The 25440-nt window shown below is 36.2% G+C and overlaps 1 protein-coding gene across 1 annotated transcript; it reads right to left on the bottom strand.

Moving 5' to 3' along the window:
* Positions 1-7993: 7993 nt before the first annotated feature.
* LOC132278657 (ornithine transcarbamylase, chloroplastic) lies at positions 7994-24476 on the bottom strand. Its single transcript, XM_059780501.1, has 5 exons — positions 24179-24476; positions 11283-11617; positions 10016-10147; positions 9599-9874; positions 7994-8372 (listed from the first exon to the last, which is right to left on the bottom strand). The coding sequence occupies exons 1-5, from the start codon at positions 24399-24401 to the stop codon at positions 8190-8192; spliced, it is 1149 nt and encodes a 382-aa protein (XP_059636484.1). The 5' UTR covers positions 24402-24476; the 3' UTR covers positions 7994-8189.
* Between the last annotated feature and the right edge of the window lie 964 nt (positions 24477-25440).

The raw sequence follows: 25440 nt of genomic DNA, 5'->3' as shown, positions 1-25440 counted from the left end.
TGCTAGTTTGAAGCCTCTACCTCTGGAGTTGAATTGGCCCCTGCCCCCTCGATTGTTTCGACCTCGACCTCGTTGTCCAAAGAAAGTTTGTCCATGCTCTATGTATGCTTTCCCTTCTTCCTTTTGTGCCACCAATGATTGTTCATGTCCCTGAAGTGCAAGTACAAACTGATTAAAAGTGGGATATGGAGGCTTAGTGAGCATAGCCAAGTGAAAGTCTTGATATTTTAGACCCAATCCTCGTGAGAATTGGAAGACATTATCGAGATCCGAAACTGGCTTCTTAATTACAGCAAGATTGTCACAAATGGACTTGAAGTCCCTTAGATATTCAGCTAAGGAACATGACCCCTTTTTAAGTGTCACTAACATGTCTTTCAAATGAGCTTCCTTTTCCATTGTGACTAGAAACAATTGTTCTTCAAGAGAGGACCAGACTTGGTAAGCCATTTTTGCTCCAATAATCATGCCTAGTACTTCCTCGTTCATGCTTCCGAGGAACCAAGAGGTAAGTAAACCATCATTGTTGATCCATAGTTCAAATAAGGGATTGACACTTTTGTTTCCAACATCATCCTTAATCTCCTCAGCGGGTTTGTCATCACTAGTGAGACGATGAATGACCCCAAGGCTGTGGACAAGGGGAAGAATCTGGGAATGCCAGAATAGGAAGTTGGTGGTGCTTAGCTTGACCAAAACCAAGCTAGAACATTGGTGGAAGGATTGGATGTTAAGTTTTGGTTCTTCTTTTTAGGTTAAAGATGATGAAGAAGTCATAATGTTTAGGCTCACGGGTTTAAGCTCTGATACTATGAAAAGTTTTTGAAGAAAATGAATAATGTGGAAGCACACTTTTTCATTGAGTGTCTATACAATTATATACACTTACAGAAATCAATCACAATTGTAACTACATGATTATAGGAATTATTTAAGGAATAAGAAAACATATGACAACTATAGTTGACTAAGAATTGATTTGTTTCCTTGAATAGTTCCATAATGATAGCCTTCATGAGATTCTCCATGATCTTTGGTGATTATTGATTTATTTGATTTGTTTCCTTGAATAGTTCCATGATGGTAGCCTTCATGCGATTCTCCCTGATCTTCAGTGATTGTTAATTTATTTCTTTTAACAAAAGGTACCTCTCAATTACCATTTAGGGCCCGAGCCACTAAATTACTCACGGGTACCTCTCGTGTCCCTATTAGCTAACTAGTGCCGCCGATAAAAGGAAACCTCCCCAACTACAGGGTTTAAGAAAACCCTTTTCCCAAAACTTATCAAATCCATATTTTATCTCTTCACATTCCCACACATGCACATCTACGTATGATAAGCGCTGAATATTACATATTCAAGCCCCTAAACGTGCGTATGTTACGACCTTAAGTAGTACTTATATCTAATTTTAGACTGATTTGAGTTTACTTTGCTTTTGTAGGTACTTTCCCAAAGAAATGGATAAAACCGAGATTTTATGATGAAAAGACTGATATTGAAGCTTACAGAGTTGTCGCCGATCATCTGAAGCAAGCTTGGATTCAAAGTCGTAATTTTGGAGAAGTTCAAGTGCCAAAGCTCGAGCACAAGTTCCTTGACTCGAGCACAAATTCAATTGAAGCAAGAAAAGAAACCAAGGCCAAAAGGCTCGAGCAGAGATCTTTCTGCTCTAGTAGAGACTCAAGGTGCTCGAGTCTTTGCAAAAGGGATCAAGCACAAACTCCCTCAAAATATTAAAAGACGCTTCGGAAGATCCATGTTGCCAGACCTCAAGCAGAGACCAAAAGGCTCGAGCATAATTCAAAAAACTCGAGCAGAAGTCCTAAGGCTCGAGCACTAATCCAAGGTGATCGAGCACCATGAAGAAATTATCCCAAAATATTCTAAGTGTTGATGAAAAAGACGCATCGTAAAAGATTTGAAGAAAATTGGCTAAGTATAGAATTCTTGCTCGAGCATAAGTCAAAAGGCTCGAGCACATACCAAAAAGCTCGAGCAGAAGCTTCTCTGCTCGAGCCTTTGCTGTTAAGTCAGATTTTCAAGTTGCGGGATTAATTCTAATTAAGTCCTAATTCGTCTCAGACAGGCCCAGATAACCCCAAAAGACCTAAAGCATATCCAATCCTTATTAGAAGTTAGTTGCTTCTATAAAAGGATGCATAAGGCCACATAAAAGCTCTTTCTTCTTCTTATAAGTTATTTTAGATTTAGTGGCGACTTTTAAGGTTTTTGAGTTTTGTTCTGAAGCATTGAAGGTGAAGATCCTCAAAAGGGAAGTGCAGTCCACGATGATAAAGTTCACAACAACACAGATGATATCGTGCGTCGTCATGAGTAACTAATTCCTCTCTTAGGGCATTGATGTAACCCGAATCCGAAAATTATGGTTTGATTGTTCTATACTTTGGGATTTTAACTATTTATGTATTTTGATTGCATAATTATGGGCAATTGATTTAGATCAATTGGATTTTAATGAAGTACATAGTTTTTGAATGATTAATACCTTATCTTAGATTTAATTGTTCATTAATTATATTCAACCCATTTTTAGTGTATGAGATTGGTGGCTAAGGGTTTCTTGGACAATAAGAATAGAGATCATGTAATGATGTTCAAAAATTTTTCATGAATGAATGTTTTCAAAATCTATGCCTAGGGAAGACGAGTTATACTACAACATTAGTTAGAAGTAGGTAGGTAGATAATTCATGGCGACCGAAGATAGGTTATTATTAATTAAAATTCATAAAATATCTCACTTTAAATCTGAATTAAATGAATGTTATTGAGTTTAATTCATAAAATATCTCACTTTAAATCTGAATTAAATGAATGTTATTGAGTTTAATTCCATATAATACATAATTGTTGAAATCCTATGGTTAAACAGTTGATTATAGTATGAGGTTCGTGGTGAAGTCAATCCCTAAGATCTTCTCTCTCTGATCTCAATCTTTATTTAGTTTAATTTTATTTATGCTAGTGACACACAACATATCAAACAATCTTTTTCTCTAAATTAAAATAGAATTATTTGAACACTTGATAATCTACCATAGTCCCTAAGGTTCGACCCTCTTTAAGTAGCCCTATCCTGCAAATGATTCGTTTTATTGCGAGTGGTATTTTATTATTGACACTGTCAACCACACATCAACGTACTAACCTCATGAATTCACAAAACATCGTCAATGCTATGTATATGGAAATGCTTCATACATAATCTAAGTCATATAAAGTGGGAGCGAGAGCAAATTCGAGAACGGAAGCATGAGCGTGGCAGAATTAAGTCATAAATAGTAAGAATTTTAGCCAGAGCGTGCGCTTGGAGGGTGAGAGCAACACCGTTGAGAAGGATTATGTGACTTAGTACATAACTCATTCACTACTCATCATGCTTTCATAATACAGAAGACAATTTCATGCTCACAATAAGCTTAATTGATAGTCATGGCATTACTTCAAGAATTAGGATAACATTTAGCGTACGAATAGTCTTATCATCACAACAATTACAAAATATAAGCATAGAATCCATCACATAGCAAGTTTGGTATCTTGTCCTTTATAATTTATACACAAAGTAAGCATATAATCACATAGAATTCATCAATTTGGAAAGAGCCCAAACATACATCAAACACTAGAATTTACTCATGTAATTAACATCAATTTAGCGTATATATAAAGGGGAAAAACATGTAATCAATTACAAAACCTAAGGAACTTGACAATTAGACAAATTGTACCTCAAATGATCCAATAAGCCCCAAAATTCAAAATCCCTAATGTCCACCAAAGCAACTTTGTTCGTATCAAAACTTTGCCCTCATCGAGCTCTCTAAATTTGCCTTCTATAGCAAAGATCAATTCCAAATGCAAAGTGGTGAAATCATGGATAAAAGAAGTGGGTTGTGTCTATTTTAGAGAGAGGTATATATAGAGAAAGAGTGAACCTACGGCTGGGAGAAGAGGAAAAATGTAGAAAATGGCCCTCCATTCAGATTTTTGTCTCAATTGTAATGTAAAGTAGCCAGTCAATGGTGGGGTCCCCCATGTGTAAAAATGTCTAAAAAGCCCTCCCATACAATTACCATTACACATATGCCACAAATGTGTATCTAAACACATATACACATATGCACCAAATAAGAACCATGAAATGTGAATGAACCAGAAAAATAATTTCAAGCATGAAAATTTCGTGTGTGGGGTCCACACGGAACGTTCTGGCCCAAAAATCCAAAAAATGTTAAAATGCACCCAAATGCATTTCTAAGAGTTCTAAACTTAAAGAAATGTCCTAATTGACTCTTGAGACCCACACGACACGATAAACAATGCAGAATACACAAAACGATGAGCAAAAATAAAATAAATGTGGAAAAAAAATTTGTCAAAAAATGTTGAAAAAGGCTTTGAGACGTCCCGTCCAACAGCAACTTGACATCAGGCTTATGCTTGATCTCTGTAGCAGGGTAGCAGGTAGATCAAACAATACTCCTCAAATGCTTTGACCCTTTCAAAGTGTGATTGCTTTTACTTCTGTTCTTCAGTATCTGAATTCGATGTAGAAGTAGATCTGTTTTTCTCTGATCGTTTGTAGATGCAAGACTTTGATCACAATCAGGATTTGAATAACACTCTAAACTTTTCTTCCTTACTTTACTTATTTATAGTGCACTGCTTGTTACCCTAATTCCCTTTCTTGGGTTCCAAGTTGGGAGTAAATGGGCTTGGTTCTTTTCTTGGGCCGTCCCTCTTAGGGATCCAGTTCGATATGAATGTGGTTGGACCTGGCGGTCGTTGAATAACCCTCCTAAATGGGTAGGCTGGGCCGCATCCGGCCCAGTGGGATTTCTACCCCTTCAATAATACTTCATTTTGGAGCAAACAATAATTTCATTTTAAGAAGGTGCAATAGTGCTAGAAAAGAATGCAAAAATTTGTCTCATTGCAGGAAACTCATTTTGCGATTTGCAGAGGATTTGATCCTTATCATTGAGGAAGTTTACGTGCTTGCTTTGGCTTAGAAAGATATTAGCAACCAATACCGGTTGCAGCAATGCATAATTGACCAGCTAGTTCGTGTTGGCTGAAAAACTTTGATTCTCAAAGCATACATTGACATTTCATTTTATATATTTATGTGTATTTTACATGTCTTGCAAAAATTTAAATTTGGTTATTTGCAAGTCATGAACACATGAAGAAGGGTTACTTGTGTTGTACAATAATCATAAGGGGTGGGCGTTACCCAGTGTTCTAAAGGGTCCAGTTTTCCGCGTGAGTATGCTCGTGTTCGAGTCCCTCTTTCTCTTAGTTTTCGAGGGAAAAAATAATAATCGCGGGAGTACCCCTTTCTCTTAGTCTTCGAAGGAAAAAATAATAATCGCGGGAGTCCCCCTTTCTCTTAGTTTTGCAAGCTACTTGCATTATCTCTATATATTTTATGAGGGCTATTTTTTTTTTTTCATTTAAATTTAAAGAGTCAAAAAATAAGTGCATAAAAAAAAAAAACAGGGACAATGAGAGACATAATGAGCCTAAAGGGAAATGTGACTACTTGTTCCTAATTAAAGCTGCATTCTATCTCTTGGATCCTAATGGGAACAAAAAAAAAAAACAAGAATATTTTGTTTGGACTTAGGATGGTTGTGGTGAGTAATATTCCAATACCATAAATTATCTTTTTGTCTAATGTAATAGGTTTGTACATAATATTATTCTTGTCAGTATTCAATTGGCGTCTTTGGTTTGGGATTGAAGAAAATTTAGTATAAATTTTTAACTAAATTTCCTCCAATCCTAAATTCAAGACACGAATTTGATGCTCACAAACGCAACAACAAAATTATTTAGAGTTATCTAGACTCGTATAGAATTGTACAAAGTAAACTAGAATTTTCTATTTTAGAACTACATCCTAAAATTCTCCCGATCATTTGATCTTTTACACTTGTATAGGTTTTAAACATTCATTATAAGGTCATTAACCTATATAAGAAGGTAGAAGTTCAGTTGCTCCTCATCCAGGCAAACCAGAGTTCAAATGGGTTTTTGAGAGTTATGAGTTTATAATGGGTTTGTAGTTGAATAGATTTAATGTGTCTATAATGGGTTTGTAGTTGAATATAGGGAGTGTGAATAGAACTATCAATACACCATGAATAGGTAGTCTTACTAAAAATGAAAACGAATGAATTTCTTAGTGAAGATATAATAAGAATAATCACATGCATGTATAAAAATAAAAATAAAATAAGAATTTAAATTTTAATGTGAATTGAGCACTTCATAGTGTTGCATACTCACTCGTATATATTCAACATTTGTCTTTCAAATTTTAATGTAAGTTGAAAAATTCTCTCTAACACAAAAGTTTAACTTTTTTTAGTCACTTACCTCTACCACAAAAGTTTAAGATAATGGATAGTAATGCTCATATATACTCAACATTTCTCCCCATCCAGATTCGATGTGTGACGAGAACCTCTAACAACAATTTAGTTGGGAGCTGCTTAAAGAATTTAGATCTGAGCTCCTCCAAGACGGTTTCTTTCTGAACTAGCATTACTAGTGCTTATTCATAATTGCTCTAACTATTTATATGCAAAGTGCATCTGTTTTGCCTCTCTATGTTACGGAAGAGAGAGAAAAGTAGACTTTCTTCACCAGAAACTTATAATTCTGAACTAGCAATTAAAGCTGCAATAATCGAGCATTCATTAGGCAGCCTCCCAATGAACAAATAAACTGAGTTCCTTTCATTCTCTAGAAAAAGTAATAGTAGTACTAGCAAGTTAGGATCATACTTCACTCTTGTATCTCAATTTATTCATCATGCTATAATTGCTCCATTTCCTTCACTCACAGAAAATGCAAGAAAATTTGAATAAGATAACCTTGTAATAGTGGATCGCTGTGTGAATTTTCGGACCAAATGTGTTTTCCTTTGCACGGCAAACACAGGAAATTCCTCTCAATTACTAAGAATTTGATATGAATGTCACCTTTCTTTTAAGAGTAATGATAGGGGAATTGAAAGGGAATTCCCGAATAAGTCCCGAATTTAATGTGATTAGCTACACTTATCACTTGTTAAATAATATTTTTTAGAAACTGTTCAAATAGGTGAAGTGGATAAAAAACATGTCAGATTCGGGGTTTATTCGAAAAAATCATTCGGTGATCCTATCATTTTCCTTCTTTTAATCTTCAAACAAATTCAACTAAGTAGGGGTGACAAATTATGGCACGACACGATACGTTCAAACAAATTCAACTAAGTAGGGGTGACAAATTATGGCACGACACAATACGACAACACGAGTTAAAAGGATTTGAGTTTGACATAAACGGATTTGAATCATAAAAGGATCGACACAATTAACCCGTTTACTTAACCTTGTTGAGTTAAAATTGAGGAGTTCAACCCGTATAACTCGTTTATGACCCATTTAACTTAACATGTTATAATTGTGAATATGACCTATGTAATATTTTACTTATTAAACCAATTACTATGGATAGTTAAGTCATTTAAGCATAAACCATGTCTATGCCTTATGATTTTTTTTTTTTTCTTTTTAATAAACGGGTTACGTTAGTGTAGAAGATTTTTAACACGATTATTACATAAATTGGATTTGAATTTACCTATTTAGTATAATACCCTTACATCGACACGACACGACACGACACGACACGAACACGAATTGCCACCCCTACTCAGAAGTGAAGGTAACCAATGTTTCTGAATAAAAATAGCAGCAGAAAGATTAAACATCCAATAATTAAATCTCCTAATTTTAGACACTTCGATTTCTGGATAAAGGATGAGGAGGCTGTTATCCATTAAGTTATTTTATCCATTATGATATGTTGTCGTAACCTTACTTCCTGATAAATTGACCATTTCCAGAGATCATCAAGCTGCAAAACTGTATAAAAAAAAACTCGCTCAATCAGAACTTCATCAGGGAAAAGAAAGGATAACAGCTAATTATAAGTTCGAAGTTCAAGTTCCATCCTCCGACACTAACAAAAAAGAAACATGCGAAACCAAACTCTAATGTAAGTTTATACTACTGTTCAAGATAAAAAAAACGAAAGCTAGAAACACAACCGATTGGCTAGGACTTATGACAGAGTGACGATTGCATAGAGCAGTATACAATTACAAGCCAAGCACATGAAGCATTACAGCATTCTGCGCATGCATGCGGTTCTCAGCTTGGGGGAAAACAACCGAGTTTGGAGCTTCAATAACTCCATCGGTAACCTCCACCCCTCTCTCTGCTGGTAAACAATGCATAAATAGAGCTTTTGGTCCAGCTAACTTCATAAGGCCTTCATCCACCTGCAGTTAATCCCATGCAAAAGATAAAGACCGGAGCTATGAAACATACAGTGACGATTTAAAAGTCCGAGAGGGTGCCAATTTATTGTGCATTATAGGAAGACGAGTAAAACTATGAGATCATCTAGAGCAATAGCATTTGAACATAGGCTCATAATGAGTTGCTGCAACACTAAATATCATCTATGTAATCATTTAACAGCAAATTAAATTTCTAATATAAAGGAGCAATAAAATAACACAATCTGGTCGCGTTAGCAGCAGTGAGCATGTTGCCTGTAAGCCCACCTCATCTCTTTTCAACTGTCTTCCAACATTTCTAGAACTAAATGACTTTAACTGGCTTTTCCAAGATGAAGCAAATATATATCCCAAGAGAAAGAGAGAGAGAATCACCTAAAGCTATGATGAAAGGAGAATCCATAAATAAAATTTTTGATTGGCCGCCAAGAGCGAGGGAAAACATCCTTTTACCCCTCCTTCTCAAAGGCCCTCTCTTAAAATGATAATAAAATAAAAAATAAAATAAAATCATGGACCATTTTTAAAAATAAAAAATAAAAAAATGGCAAGCTAATAGCAGTTTCAACTTTCCCCCAACAGGTGCAATCACATTACCATTTCAAGGTGGTGAAAAAAAAAGGAAAGAAGGAATAAATGAAAGTAAGTTTAATCCATTTTTAAAAGGTTCCCGTAAACAAATGTTGCTTTAAATACAACACCATTATGACTGATCTGATCATAACACTACCAGTAAAATGGCAAGTCTCCTCTTTAAATCAGACATATTGGATCAAATCGAGTTTAACAAGTTTAGCTGCCTGAGATCAGCATTGACCATTTTGGGAAAGGTTAAAAGAACAGTGCTCCCTCAGATCATTGACAGCTCATTCAAATTAGAGTAGTTTCTATGTTTATAATATTTTTCAAGATAAATCAACTGGATAAAGACAAAGGGGATGGCATACCCCCCACCCCAAAATAAATAAATAAAAAATACAAACACAAAAACAAAAGACAAAACAAAGAAAAAAAAAAACAAAAACAAAAACAAAATTAGCATTATCTTAGAAGTATTTCCAAATTTAATTCATTGCAAACAAGTCAACAAAAAAAAAAAAACAAATGCACCAAAAGAATTCATGGAGGTTTACTGATGTCTCATCACACAATCTAATAAATCCAATGGTTGAACTGAATCATAGAATGAGTTTTACTGCATATACCTGGAAACCTTTAAACACTTGGCGACGATACGCAGCCTCTTCCTTTTGCCCCATGCTGGCCCACACATCTGAATACACAACATCAGCTCCTCTAACAGCTTCCTTTGGATCATTTGTCATCTCAATTTTGCTGATTCCAGCTTGTCGTGCCTTCTCAACTGTCTTCTCATCTGGTTCAAAACCTTTAGGGCAGGCACACACAAAATGGAAAGGAATTACTGATGCCATCAATAGCCAAGAATGTACAATATTGTTTCCATCTCCAACATAGACAACCTGGATTTTACAAGATTATCAGGACAAAATTAGAGAAAATTTGAACCACTAAAATTTCAGCGAAGGATATGACAAAACAATGGAGATCACAACAAATGGCCAAATATATATTGTGATTGCATCAGCCATTATTTGACTAACCTTGGTGCCCTCTAACTGTCCAATGTGTTCAATTATTGTGAGTGCATCAGCCATTATTTGACAAGGATGGTTGTAATCTGTCAACCCATTGATCACTGGTATTGTCGCATATTTACCCAGATCAATAATGTCCTGCAACAGAACAATCAATATAGCTAATTCTTAAACCCAAGAGATAGCTAGTTTTATAGCAAAAGTTCTTTTTTCTTCCTCAGAGAAACCACTAAAAGAGAAGAGGCATTTACTTCACTAATGGGGATCTTTTTCCATTTCCCTTATAATTTTGGGGGCGTGGGTTTTAGGTGGTATGTAAACTACCAAGACATCTTTTGGGCATTGACGAAGATAATCTTGGCCAAACCATTATCAAATCCCACATCAAGAAAAAACAGCAATGATGGACAAAACACAAGTTTAAATTATGCATGTGCAAAGCTATAGAAACCATATATGTCGTGACTGCATCTAATTTGCTTGCGTGAAACTATTTATATAATTGAGCAAGAAAAATATATTTCTGCTTCATATATACAAGTCCTCTTGGCAACATATGAAAGTGCCTTTTTCCTGTAAGCGTGATATACAGAAGTGCTTTAGTCATAGCAGAATTAAAATAGCGCTTTGTTCCAGAATCAGCAGAAATCCATTATTTTTCTACGAAGTCTCAGTAGCTGACATAAACACACTATTGAGAGTTCACTTGTTGGAAAAACTCGTCATGCTCTTTCTTGACCAAGTGGTCTGCTTCTTGCAAAAGCACATTCTCTTTCCTAACCAAGTGGGTGGCCTCTTGCAAAAGCACCTATCCAGCAGAAACATCCAACACATTTCGGGATAAACAGAAGTTGCTTGTGAAAGACCGAAAAGAAAGTTGCACAGCAATAATTGGGTTGGGGGGGGGGGGGGGGGGGGAAGAAGTTGCACTGCAGAAGAAGCAGTACAGATACAGAGTTTGTGGTTACTATTTCCTTCACTGCATCAAACAGAAAATCAAGCTTTTTCTTTCCAATGTTTTCCTTTCAAATGGATACTCAGAAACACAAAGAGTTGTTAAACCAATATCATAGAATTCCTGACAATGAATAGAGCATAAGCAAACTTGCAAGAGATTATTACTCAGCTGTAATTGTAAAACAAGAATATCCTCGGGACAGGGGTGTGTGTTCCTCCCAAGAGAGAGAGAAAGAGAGAAAGTATAGGAGTCCAAACTGATATGTTTGAATATATAATGGAGACATATAACCAATATAGAAACTCACCAGCATACCTGATGAGCAAAAAGGCGTGCCATAATAATATCGTTATAGCGAGACAGCACACGAGCAACATCACGAGTTTCCTCCCGCTTCCCCATCTGGATATCATCTGGTCCCAAATATAAAGCATGGCCACCAAGCAAGAAGAATCCAGTTTCAAATGAAACCCGTGTTCTCATGGATGGCTTGGCAAAGATCATAGCCATTGTTTTGCCTTTGAATGGGAGGAATGTCCTCTCCCCTGATTTTAGAAGTGCCTTGACATCTCTAGCACGGTCTAAGATCTTCAATATAGTTGCTTTGTCAAAGTCATCAATGTGCAGAAAGTCCTTAGGCTCTGCTTTTGCTGGAAAATAAATCATAAAAGATCAAAGTTAGATATTCTCTACTATAGTTCCCTAGTTCTTAAGTTTCCTGGAAAATGTGTTTCACGGAGGACATTATGTGCAATGTTATATTGTAAGGTTCTGTGACAACTTCAAATCTCAATCGTTGGAAAGAAGGTTAAATGGCATTCCAATATGCAACCACAACTATCACCTGCCAACTTGAATCAAATCACAGAGAATGTTTGGTCAGTTTAGGCCTTCAAATACACAAGAGTGTGCTGCGAGTATCGCTCATAGCTTTTAACCTTCTCTTTATTAAATGTTTGCTAGAGGCTGCCAAATGTATCAAAGTCAAAGAAAACTTGGCTTAGCTTTTAGAATTGGACATTTAGTTCAACTAATTTACCACCTGCATGATTATTATTATCTCTAAATATAGACATTGACTTCCATTCGACTTAGTAGACTTTTAAAATTTTGAAGCGGACACAGTCGGTAACCATTCAACTTACTCTTGAACCTAACATTAAATTTGGAACAGCAGAAAAGTAACACCTAAAACGTAATAAAAAGAGAGAATGAATCATGAATGACATGCTAGAAAATGATTTCGGCTTCCGACAGATTGGCAAATGTGTACCACTGATGTTCAACATTTCCGTGTGGAATATCCTGAACTGGAAGTGAGGGCTGACATTGGAAGGTATTTAGGCAATGCTTTACTTGATCAGAACCAACAACACCACTAGACAGTTTATAATGTCCTCAGGCAGATACTTCAATGTCACAAATTTAAGTTTTTACCTTCAAAAACTTATTGCACATCTTACAAGAACTAAATCAGTAGTGTTAATCATCCTAGCAAAAATATTGTCAACAGAAGATCAAGCATAAATGTAAGGTATTGATGTTGCCAACAAAATACATCTATCAATCCACCAAAGCCATCAATGGTAAATTTGTTCTTGTGTGGAGCAGATTTTAGTAGCATAATCAGAAATATATATACATATATGTGTGTGTGTGTGTGAGAGAGCTAGCAACATCTGCAGCAGTTCCCTTTTTCCTCTTTCCAACACCAATCCATACGATACATCCTGTATAATAAGAGATTTTGATTGCCATCACCAATTACATAGCTGTGGACCACTGCATGGACTCCTCAAAAAGTACATGAACTACCCGTCTTTGATGCATGCAGAACATTTGGACTGATCAACCATTAGTAGATATCAAGGTGACTTCATTACCCATTTTTTTGGAGGAAAATTTGAATACTCAACTTTTCAGAAACGCATAAGCACAAACCTAGATTGAGGAACTATGCAGAATGAATTACATCTTTAGACTTCCACGACCGGAATTCACGGAGATGTTGGCTTAGATTTAACACAAAGCCAAGTTTGCAAAGCCAGTCATTAACTCTATTGCTATAATTAGACACTTGAGTTTCATAATTCTAATTCTATCAGCTTCTACGGTTTTATAACTCTAGCCACACCCTGAAGTCATCATACTTAAACATCAGCCACTCCCATCGTTACATTAAGTTGTACTTGATCCATTCAAGTACAGCAACTGTTTACAAGTTTATGCTCTATCTCCTAACTTGCTGTGTTCGCCAAGAAATCGAGACGCAAGACAGAAGAAAAGAAAAAAAAGGAAACCAACTATTTGTACCTGAAATGATTATGCTGCCATCAATCCAAAAAGCAGTTTCTTAAATTCCAAATAGAATAAGGAATAAAAACTGATTCGACAGTTCGACCACCTTTATTCCAAAAGCATAACCACAAACAGGAAGAATACATATTTTCAAGAACTTTATGTTTCTTGCCCAGCCCTTAGAAGGGGCCTAAATACTTCAAAGTCATTCCAAAATCCATAAAGCTCTAAGAATTTAAAAACATTGAGATTTTTATCACAAAGAAATAAAGAATATATGGTAAAATATACTTTTCATTTGCGGCTGGTCACAAGTATGAGTCCAGTATTAGTAGCGTTTATATATATATATATATATATATATATATATATATATATATATTAACAATTACATATACTATTGATCCTTATAATATATTCAATATGAATTATCTCGTTACATCAATTCCAAAATTCCATTAACATATAATTAAACCACGTATTTAGTTGAACCATGAGAATTTACAAATCTTCCAACAGACTTGGTTGACATCATCTTTTAATTTATATCCCAGTATATCACTTTTGGGTAGGACCAACTCAATTCCTCTTGAAAAATCCTCAAATCAACAATCTAATCAGAGCTTTCATCATTAAGGAAATATCTTTCAATCATATGATCTTTATAGTTGGTCAATAGGAATTAGATTGGCAAATTTTGTAACTAAACCTTGAGTCTTTGTAATTTTTTTAGTCAGAATTTTGAATGTTAGTTACTGTCAAGTTGTTACCTATTGTCCAAAGGAAGAATCACAATTAAACCTACAACCAAAGGCAAAAAAATAATCTTCAATATCAAGGTTATAAAGGCAAACTTACTAATCAAAAAAAAAAAAAAAAAAAAAAGGTTATAAAGGCAAATTTGACACTCACATTTGCATTCACCAATTAGCGTTCATCCATTTATCAATTAGGATTTTACATATTTTATGTTTGATTTTGAAAAATCCTTTTTCGATATGCATTGTTTTTTAATCTTGGAAACTTCTAATTTTGAAAATCCAAAGTAATCAAATGAAAGGAACCTCAATCGGTCGAAGGATAAGTCAAAACTCACTAGACTAGTGTTGATCATCCGACACATTACGCGATTGATCAAGCTTTGCAATAATAGAGTTTCGTTTCCATTTAAAACACTTAAAACCTAAATTTTTAAGTCTCTATTATATATAAAGACATCTAGTCTTCAGAAAATCTCGACATATAGAGCTAAAGAGAGTGCATGCATCCTATAGCATATCATATGCTTTTTTCCAATTGCATTCTAGCAATCTTTGCTAGACTTTTTAGTGTATTTTTCATTCATCAATCATATATAAAGACTTTTTTACCCTCAATACTTTTTAATACTTTTGATAAAAATAAGAAAAAGTCAAACTACAATAAAAGATCATTATTCTTTCTATTTACTTAATTTACCTCTCTTATAGTTCCCCTCTTTCTCACTCCTAAGCTGGTGAAAGTGAAACTTGGGCTCAAAATGGATCGGATCTGAAGCAAATGTGAAACCATATCCAGATCCATATTTTAGTGTCAGGATCCATTGACGAATTTGATAATAATATTAATAATAATAAAAATAAATAAATAAATAAATAACTGATCCGAATCAGATTATATGGACAAGATCCATATAGTTCAAACAGGATCCAAATAAAGGAAAATACACTTGATTTGGTTCAAACCTCAAGCAAAACCCAAATCGGTTGGATCTTTCAACAAAGATCCATATCTGACCCATTTTTTTGAATTTTGATTCAAAATTAAAATCCAATCCTGTCAAATAGACATCGGATCAGATCAGTTCTTGAATACACCCGATCCATTTCAAGCCCTAATTAAAACCTCTGTCTACAACCCAACCCAACCTCGAAGGCGACCTCCATATCTCCTCCCTATTTCCGCACATGTCCACGCAGCTTTACATACTCATCAACATTCCTTACTCATGCAAATTGACACACATTTACATTGTCACTCCATTACAAAACACAGACACACTTCCGTCAAATTTCCAACCTCATTGTGTACTTGCTTCCGCTCACTTACTTCATGCACATACAATGCTTCGCCTGAATTCTTACTCACAAATCATTGTACATTACAAAATCTTGTATTTTACTCACTCTAAACTTCCGTTCTCTACCCAAGAAGAAGAAAAGAGAAGGAACCCATTTAAGTTCCATTTCAGTTTACCTTATCCACTCCACATAACTCTCTAACATTTTTTTGACCTTTCATATTATCTTTCTCCTTTTAAGGCTTTATGTGTGTTTACCACTTTCCTCAAATCCAAACCCTCAATGTAGTAAAAACCTAGCCACATCGAAGTTTTCTATTGTATGGTTAGGTAAAAATGAAGGGGAATGTAAGAAAGAAAGTCCTTTAGCCACCAAAAGTAGAAAACCATGACATCTCTCTATTTTTTTTCCCCAAAAAAATAAGGGTTAATTTAATTAAAAAAACACCTTAGGAAGCCTTAATTACTAGAATGTACCTGCAAGAGTAGGGAGCGTTAGAGTAGCAGCGTAGCTTGATGAGGGTTCGAAGCAGAGAGAGAGAGAGAGAGAGAGAGATGAGGGTTCGAAGTTGGGTAGAGAGCAGCTCAAAGCTGTGAAGTCTACTCGATGGACCTTACCCCCTCCTCATTGACAAAGGTCCGGCTGAACCAACAAGCTCTCTCAACACATAAATGCTAATCACATTAGTTCCTTGCAAGCAACTGACAAAGAGGAGTAATGGTGTGCCCTAGGTCTTCAAACGGTGATAAAGAGGAGTAAATTTCAAACTGGTAATGGTTCTTAGATTGGTAAAGTAGAGATATAAGATGGAAAGAGAAACAAGGGTAATTTAGTAAATTTTAGAAAGTACTTAAGGGTAATTTGGTCTCCATGTATTGATGACCAATGAAAATTGACATATTTGTAGTTACTTTTGCCTAAACTGTTTTCTGATGGAGTTATTTTTGAGTGTTCACATTCTAGTAATTAAGGCTTCCTAAGGTGTTTTTTTTATTAAATTAACCAAAAAAAAAATCTTTTTTTTTTTTATAAGTAATAAGTAAATAAAAAGGCATTCAAAAGGGGAACGCGTCCCGAATACAAAAATGGAACCCGGGGCTAAGGCCCCAAAGAATCCAAGAAAATAATTAAATCATCAGAAGAGGAGCAAGAACTTCTCTTGACATAATTGAAAAGAGAGCGAATAATAAAAAGTTTCAGCGTCGTCGTAGACAACTCCTTCCCTTCGAACATTCTGCTATTTCTCTCCTTCCAGATGCACCACCAAACGCAATGTGGGACAAATCTCATACATCTCTTTCAGTAATCGCATACATCTCTTCTCACACGACATCCTCTCCAAGCATGAAACAAATCCTTAGCAGAACGTGGTATTACCCAACGCATGCCAAACAACCTAAGAATAAGATTCCAACAGTCGTGCGCCACGGGGCAATGCCTTAAGATATATCAACTGACTCACCATGAAATCACAAAATACCCCATTCAGTCCAAAAATATTAGCACCCAAACAACCCCTGTCTAGCCTGTTAGAAGTTATATATATAATAATGGGTCGTTATGTAATTATGTTTAGTTAATAGGCCGTTTGTGTTATTATGTAAACCTTGTAACATATATAAGCCTACATAGGCTTATTAGGTTTTGTGAGTTGTTTTTGAATACACAGAGAATACGCTTTTGCTCTCTCTTTCTCTTTTGATTTTGAACATGGTATCAGAGCATAATGATCATAAGTGTGAGAGTTAGTAGGTGGGTTGGTGGTGAATCACGATTTGAATCACGATCGGAATCGTGATTGTGGTTTTGATGTCTCTGTCGGCAACTTCTTGTTCACCATAATCAGATCTGAAGTGTGTTCGTTGTCGTTTCTGCCTTCTTCATCGTCACCGGCAGCTCCTCTTTGGTTGTCGTCGTCTCTGCCTTCGTCGTCGCCGGCAGAAGCTTCTTCGTCTCGATTTGCAGAGGTGAGATTGGTTTTCGGCCGGAAGTTGATTCGGCCGCTGCTCGTGGTTGGGTTGCCGTCGTTTCCGCCGTATTGTTCACCGGAGTTTGTGACGGAGTGAAGAAGAAGACCCGTGTTTGGCTACACAGTTGTGCTATTCCAATCCTGGTTTACTAAACCAAGGATAGTCCAAATCCGGTTCGGTTCCAAGATCCGACCAGTATCAGGATCCGACCCTTGCCAGGACCCGACCCGTACCAGGATCCGACCCGGTTTCAGAATCCGATCCGTTTCAAACCCGCTTCCAGGTTCGGCTAGAATACAGAATTTTTTTTTTTCTCTCCTTTTTCTTCTCTGTTTTGCTGGATTCAACATGGCCTCAAGTTCAGATTTGCTTTCACCCACAAACAGTCTTAATTCTCCCATGACTTCAGTTAAGCTCAATGGGAAGAATTACATATTGTGGGCCAAATCTGTTGCCATTTTTCTCAAAAGCAGAGGTCTTGGTTCTCATTTGACTAAAGAGAAACTCAAGGCAACTGATACTTCCTTTGAGGCATGGGAAAAGGAAGATGCTCAGATCATCTCTACGATGATAAACAGTATTGAACCCCAAATTAGTTCAACGTTACTTTAGTTGGATACAGCCAAAGAGATATGGGACAGATTGCAGCAGTTATATTCTGGGACAGGTAATATCACCCGTGTTTATGAGCTATGTAAACAGTACTTCAATCTTGAACAAGGTACTCAAAGTCTAGAAGAGTATTATTCTAAAGTTATGGGAGTCTGTGAAGAGCTGAATATGTATCAACCCATTACTGTTGATGTTCGCAGTATGCAACAACAGCGTGCGGACTTTAATGTTATCCGTTTTCTTACTGGTTTATCTTCAGCATATGAGCCTTTTCGTGCACAAATTATGAGCAGTCCAACACTTCCATCTCTTGCTGAGGTGTTTTCTCGACTTCAGCGTGCTACACTAGCAAGTGATACCTCAAATTTGAATACTGGACAGAGTGGTGAGCGTTCAGCATTGGTAGTTTCAAAGGGTGAACATAATACTTACCGTGGAGGTCGTGGGGGACGCTCCACACGTGGTGGTCGTGATTCACGTGGAGGACGTGGCCGTGGCAGGGAATCAAGAAAGTGTACTCATTGTGGTCTTTCTAATCATGCTGTGAACTTTTGTTGGGACCTTCATGGGAAACCATCTAGTTATGCAAATCAAGTTTCCTCTTCTCCGAATGATGTCGCTTCTGGATCGCACAATGTAGCTGAATCAGATACAGTTCATGTTCCACGGGATGAGTATACTCAGTTTTTGTCTTATAAGCAAGCATTTAATTCATCTTCCAAGGCTACCTTTGCCCAGTCAGGTACTGCACACACATGTCTATTGTCTTCCACTCGCAGTCCTTGGATCATAGACACTGGAGCATCTGATCATGTGACCGGATGTTCTTCTCTTCTATCTGATTTTCATTCTGTACCTACTTCTCAAAGTGTTACTCTTGCTAATGGTTCATCCATTCAGGTTTCAGGTTTGGGGACAACTCAACTTAGTGATTCATTGTCTCTCTCGTCTGTTTTACATGTTCCACAGTTTCCCTTTAACTTAATGTCTATCAGTAAGCTTACTAAATCTCTCCAGTGCTCTGTTACATTTGATCCTACTTCTTGTGTGTTTCAGGATCTCAAGACGAAGAAAAAGATTGGTACGGGGCATGAAGCTGGTGGCTTATATTATTTTGATTTCGAACCTTCTCCTGTGGCTCTTCAGTCTTCTCTGTCTCCATTCCAGTGGCACTGTCGCCTTAGTCACCCGTCCCTTTAAGTTTTGAAGCATCAAATTCCTAGTCTTAGTTATTTGAAATTCTTGTCATGTGAAGTTTGTCAACTTAGTAAGCACCATCGCGTGTCTTTCAAGTCTAGGGTTAATAATCGTGTTTCTAGTCCTTTTCATTTGGTTCATTCAGATGTATGGGGTCCAATAAAACATTCTTCAATCAATAAATTTCATTATTTTGTGACATTTGTGGATGATTATTCTCGCCTGACTTAGTTGTTTCTAATGAAAGATCGTTCTGAGTTATTTTTAATTTTTCAAAAATTTCGCAAAGAAATCAAAACTCAGTTTGGATGTCCAATTCGTATTCGACGTTCTGATAATGCTAAGGAATATTCTTCAACTCCCTTTGATACATATCTTAGTGATAAAGGAATTATTCATCAAAATTCATGTGTTTATACACCACAACAAAATGGAGTTGCAAAACGTAAGAATCGACATCTCTTAGAAGTAACTCGTGGTCTTTTGTTTCATATGCGTATGCCTAAACGGTTTTGGGGTGATGCTGTTCTTACAGCCTGTCATCTTATTAACCGTATGCCGTCATCTGTATTAAATGGCAAATCTCCACATTCTATTTTATTTCCTGATTCTCCCTTGTTTTCTCTTCCTCCTAGGGTTTTTGGATGTGTATGTTATGTCCACAATCTTGGTCCTGGTTTTGATAAACTAGACCCACGTGCCACAAAGTGTGTATTTCTTGGCTACTCTCGCTCTCATAAAGGTTATCGCTACTATAGTCCTGTTTCTCAACGGTACTTTATTAGCGCGAATGTCACATTTTCTGAGTCCATCCCATATTTTTCAGATACTGGTTCACTTCTTGATATCAATCTTGAGTCGCTTCCTTCTGCAGTTCCTCTTCCCTCACCTTCTCTTCAATCTCAATCTCTGGTTCCTTCATCTGCCCCGTTACAGGTATACACTCGAAGACTAAAGCCATCTGCTGTCGTGCCTCCTCCATCATCTTCAGAGTCTTTGGATCCGACAAATTCCACTGTGTCTGATTCCTTGCCGATTGCACTTTGTAAAGCTCCTCGCTCGTGTGTTACTAAACATCCCATTGCTCATTATGTTTCTTATAATTCCTTGTCACCATCATTCTCATGTTTTTCCTCTCAGTTGTCTACTACATTTGTTCCTAAGACTGTGCAGAATGCTTTGTCTGATTCGGATTGGAGGAAAGCAATGCAGGATGAAATGGATGCTTTGCATACGAATGGCACGTGGACTCTTGTTCCATTACCTCCAGGTGTTAAACCTGTTGGTTGTCGCTGGGTATATACTGTGAAGTATCTTCCGGATGGGTCCGTTGAGCTTTTAAAAGCACGTCTTGTTGCCAAAGGTTATACACAGACTTATGGTATTGACTATGATGAGACGTTTGCACCTGTTGCTAAGATTTCCTCTATTCGTGTTTTGATTTCTCTTGCTGCTAATAGACATTGGCCTCTGTTTCAGTTAGACGTTAAAAATGCCTTTTTGCATGGTGACTTAGCAGAAGAGGTTTATATGGAGCAACCACTTGGGTTTGTTGCTCAGGGGGAGTATCTTCACACTGTTTGTCGCCTTAAAAAGGCCCTATATGGCTTGAAACAATCTCCACGGGCTTGGTTTGGAAAATTCTCTGAGGCAGCATTAAAGTTTGGTCTTCAGAGGTGTCAGACTGACCATTCGGTATTTCACCAGCGCACTAAAACTGGTTTCATAATTCTTGTGGTGTATGTTGATGATATTGTGATCACAGGTGATGATTCTGAAGGCATTATTAAGTTGAAGTTGTTTCTGCACTATCGATTCCACACTAAAGACTTGGGTAAACTTAGGTATTTCTTGGGTATTGAAGTAGCTAGATCCAAGACAGGTATAAGTTTATCCCATCGAAAGTATGTGTTGGACTTATTAGAAGAACAGGTATGTTAGGTGGTCATGCCTCAGTCTTCGAGGGGTTTGATTGATGCTTGGAGAGGAGGTTTTGTGGGAGCCCACACTCGTGATTTTTAAAGGGTGGCATCCTTTTGCGTTTGGTGGTGCATTTGGAAGGAGCGGAATAGTAGATTTTTTTAGGGGGAAGGAATATTCCATTGGGACTTTCAAATTTCTTATTATTAGTTCTTCATTTTGTTGGGTGATGGGGAGAAATTGTAAATCTATAAAGGAGTTAGTTGATTTTTTGGGTTCCTTTGGTCCGTAAAACCTTTTTGTTGGCTTTTGCCCTTGTATAGCTTCGGAATGCATTCCCCTTTTGAATGTTTTCTAATACATATTTACTTATAATAAAGAAAGGGTCTTTTTTACTTAACTCCCACCATTTTGTATAGGTTTTGATATTGGTCCTTTTTTAAAATGTTAGGGATTGATCCTACTTTTAAAGAACTATGTTAGTCAACTAAATAACGTTAGGGTTAATAGTGTTCTTTTAAAAAATACCAAAACTACCCCCAATTTATTTCTACCAAACTACCTTAGTCACAATTAGAGCCCACCTCCGTTTTTTTCTCTGTTTTCCCTCACCATTGCTATCAGTTCTCTATTTGGCCTCACCATTGCCATCAGTATTATGGTCACTAACAATTGTTATTGCAAGGAGAATTCAGGTGAGCCACTTTTCTTTCTCTCTCTCCAACCTGATCGACTCGGGCTAGTATTTTTTTTTTTTAATAAAAAAAAAGTTGTAGTTTTATTGGTATTTGTTCATATCTTCATAGTGAGATTTTTTTTTATTTTAATAAAAAGTTGAGTTTTATTGATATCTATTCATATCTTCATATCACCAAAAAAAAAAAAAAAAAAAAAACACACAAAGGGAAGAGGCCCATCTTTGAAGAAGGTTATTAGTCTATCAGCAAAGGATGCAGCCAACACTTCATTCACTGGCTGCACTAAGCACTTGCCTCCATTTTTCATCTTTTCAGGAAGCTCTTGATGCAACCTTGCCTCACCCTTTGGCCAGAAAGATGTTCATAATTCAGAAGGATTGAATTCCACGTTTCTCTAATGGACATCGCCAAAGTTCCCTCCTGTTATACGTTGACAAGCCAAAAGAGGTGGAAACAGAAAGCAAAGAAAGAGGGGTGACGGCTAACAACATGATTAAGGCACTTTAAGCTCTGGGGTAGTTTTGGAATTTTATTTAAAAGTCCTCTTAACGTTAATATTCTTTAGTGGACCGTTTCTTGACTAACATAAAATTCTAAAAAGAGGACCAACATCTAATATTTTTTTAAAAGGGGACTAAAATCAAAACTCATACAAAATGGTGGGATTAAGTCAAAAAAGCCCAAAAAGAAAAGGGTTAGAATCAAGACTATTATGGCCTAGACTCCACCTTATCACTTGTGACTCTATCGAAGTCCAAATTTTACCTTCATCCCAAGGGATCCTATTCTATAGGTTAAATAAACCAAATTTTTCCTTCATCATAAGGGGTCCTATCCTATGCATATAATTAATTGATTTATGATAGTACTCTTTGGAGACATTTCAAACATATTTCAAATATATATATATACATATATATTTTCTTAGTTGGTACTCACACACACATGCCTCCACCGAGGCTTGAACTCCTAACCTCCCTTTGGAAAGTAAGAGTCTGATACCACTAGGCCACTGGCGTATTGGTATATATATAAAAAATTTACCTTTTAATATACTAGACATTGACATCAACACAACTCTAGAGATTAAAATTGACAAGGGTTCATGAGAATGATGTGAAGACATGTGGTAACCCATTCTATAATAGATGTTTTGGGGTGCCTAACACATTATTCATGCATAGGCGAGCCCCCAAATTCATAGCTTTGGTTAACATAGACTACTTATGGAGTCACCATTAAAAAGGGCCTTCTTAGAAATCATTTTTTAAAATCAAAATGTTCACTAACTCAACAAAATCATTTTCAAAATGTGTTTTCCAAAGACCTCTTTCTTAGGCGAGATAACACACTTTAACTCATTAGGTGACAATTTCTAAATAATCTATCTAGACTTAAGCTCAATCCCCATCACTTAAGACTCATTTTCTCCCCCTCATAAATTTGAGGTGGAACAGTTACTTTTACATTACCATTTTATACCAATTGGAGGAGAGACTCTTTTGCACTTCATATATTAGGTTAAGATGTGATTTTAAGCTAAAATTGTGCCCTCCAATGCAGAAGTCCGTAAGCAAATTGTAAGTGAGCCCTTGAAAAATCTAATTGTCCAAAATGATGAGTTATCCTTCCATTTGTATTATAGAAAATTATTTTTCAAATTCTCAAATTATTCCTAACTTCCTGTACTCAAACCTTTTCCTCCAACACCTTCCCATTCTACAAAACAGTTCAAGAATATATATTTACTCCAAAGATGGAAGTTGTTTATTGATTTTCGCACAAAATTAAACAATCAACATATGTTTTCAAATGTCAGTTAGACCTATGGACCCTACTAGCAGTCCAGAAAAAACGTTCTATCAAACACTTCTGATATAATGCAATGATCAATTATCTAGCTCTTCTCAGTTACAAACAGTGCATTGTTCGTATAGGCAGACAATTTTAGTGTCAGACATCAAACACAACCAAATGAAAATATTAACAGAGGATTACTTAGTTTAATTGAAAGTAAAACAAAGTGATCTTTGGAAAGTTTCAGATACAATACGACATGCAAACTCAAAAACGAAAACAGTATATCGAAACCGAAACAGTCTTCCTCAAAATTTCAGAAGGCACAATTTACCCGTATAAATTGGTTGTTTTAATGTGGGCGTGAGTACATATGACAACATAAATTCATAATTTTTGCAAGTAATAGACATGAAAAAATATATATATATCAAATGACATTTAAAAAATAATAAGTTGAACTCGATTTTTCAAAACAACACCAAAAAATGTTCATCAACTGTCAATTCACAATCACAACCCTGATTTCCACAACAACCAAAGGAGTTCAATTGACCTAGCAGAAGTTTAATCACAGATTCACATCATGCTCGTAAATTTCAAAATTTACACTAACAGTACGCATTTCCATATTCTAAAATTCAAAAGGGAGCACCGACCTTTCCCAATTGCGGAAGATAAAGACGAAGAAGTCGCAGAGGAGGCTTGAGAGGAGATGCGACGGCGGATCACCAGACAAGTAGGCGGAGAAGACACTGAGGCGCCGAGTAATTGCACAGACTGGCGGAAATTTTGGCCGTAGATGGAGGAATACGAGGCAGAAGAGAGAGAAGCTGCGTTTGATGATCGAACGGCGGTGGGGTGGGACAAAAGCGCCGCCATTGCTTTTGGTGGGAGCAACAGTGGAGTGTTTTGTTCTTGGAGGCGTTTTTAGACTTGTACTTGATAAAAAGAAGATTTATTAGAGGTTTATAAACCCAGTGGGGTTCGATATACCAATAACCCTATCGCCCTACTTTGCTCAATTGGTGCCGTAATTTGTCTTAATTTTATCTTTTTGGCACATTTTTTTATGCTTTCCAATATATTTATTCTATTTTTAAAATAATAATTTATTAATTTATTTTTCAAATCAATAAATCAAGCATACGAGCAAGCTCTCTCTATCAAGCCTATGAAAACCAATAAACAGATCATCCTTCATCAAAACCAAACCTAATAAAGTTTCAATTTTAATATACAAAACTTTCTAAATATTCCATTGTATACAACTCACATAGAAAGGAACAGAGTCTAAGCTACAAGAAGACCATTAAGAAAGGCATTTTAATTTTTAACATCTATCTGAAAAATTCATTTTCATTCAGAAATTCAATCTTTACTCATTAAAATACTCTTTGTGACTTTACAGGGAACTCAAATAAATCAAGTTGTGTTGAAAAACTTATGATGTTGTACACAACATAGGATGGCGGGCTCACCAGAAAATACCAGGTGTCGAGGTTCCGCAATGTAGTATCTCCGCAAATTATGAATAGTTATTTTTTATTTTTAGGGAAATAATAATTATTTATTAATTAAAAATATTATATATTTGGTGCTCTTGGAGTAATCAATATTTTTCTTATTCCAAACACGAAATGATGAAAGGATTTTGTTTTTCTAGACAAAAAAACACACTCAAATGTTTACCCACTTTATTGAAAATTTAAACATTTGCCCTTCTATTTTGAAATGCGGAAAAATATATGATGGTAACCACACATCCGATGTGAGTGGCTAGTTCGACCCATCCCATACTATTTTGTTTTGAAGATTACAATGGGCATTTCTAAAAATTATATGTTAGCAATGTTGAACTTACTTGTCTTAGTAATTGAAATTTCACTATAGCCCTTTATTGTCATCCTTATTAAGTTTT

The sequence above is a fragment of the Cornus florida genome, unplaced genomic scaffold (assembly GCF_030987335.1).
Source record: "Cornus florida cultivar Cherokee Brave unplaced genomic scaffold, ASM3098733v1 CherokeeBrave_3.0.0_Hap2_Chr10, whole genome shotgun sequence".
Lineage (NCBI taxonomy): Eukaryota > Viridiplantae > Streptophyta > Magnoliopsida > Cornales > Cornaceae > Cornus > Cornus florida.
This window is presented reverse-complemented; position numbering and strand designations above follow the sequence as displayed.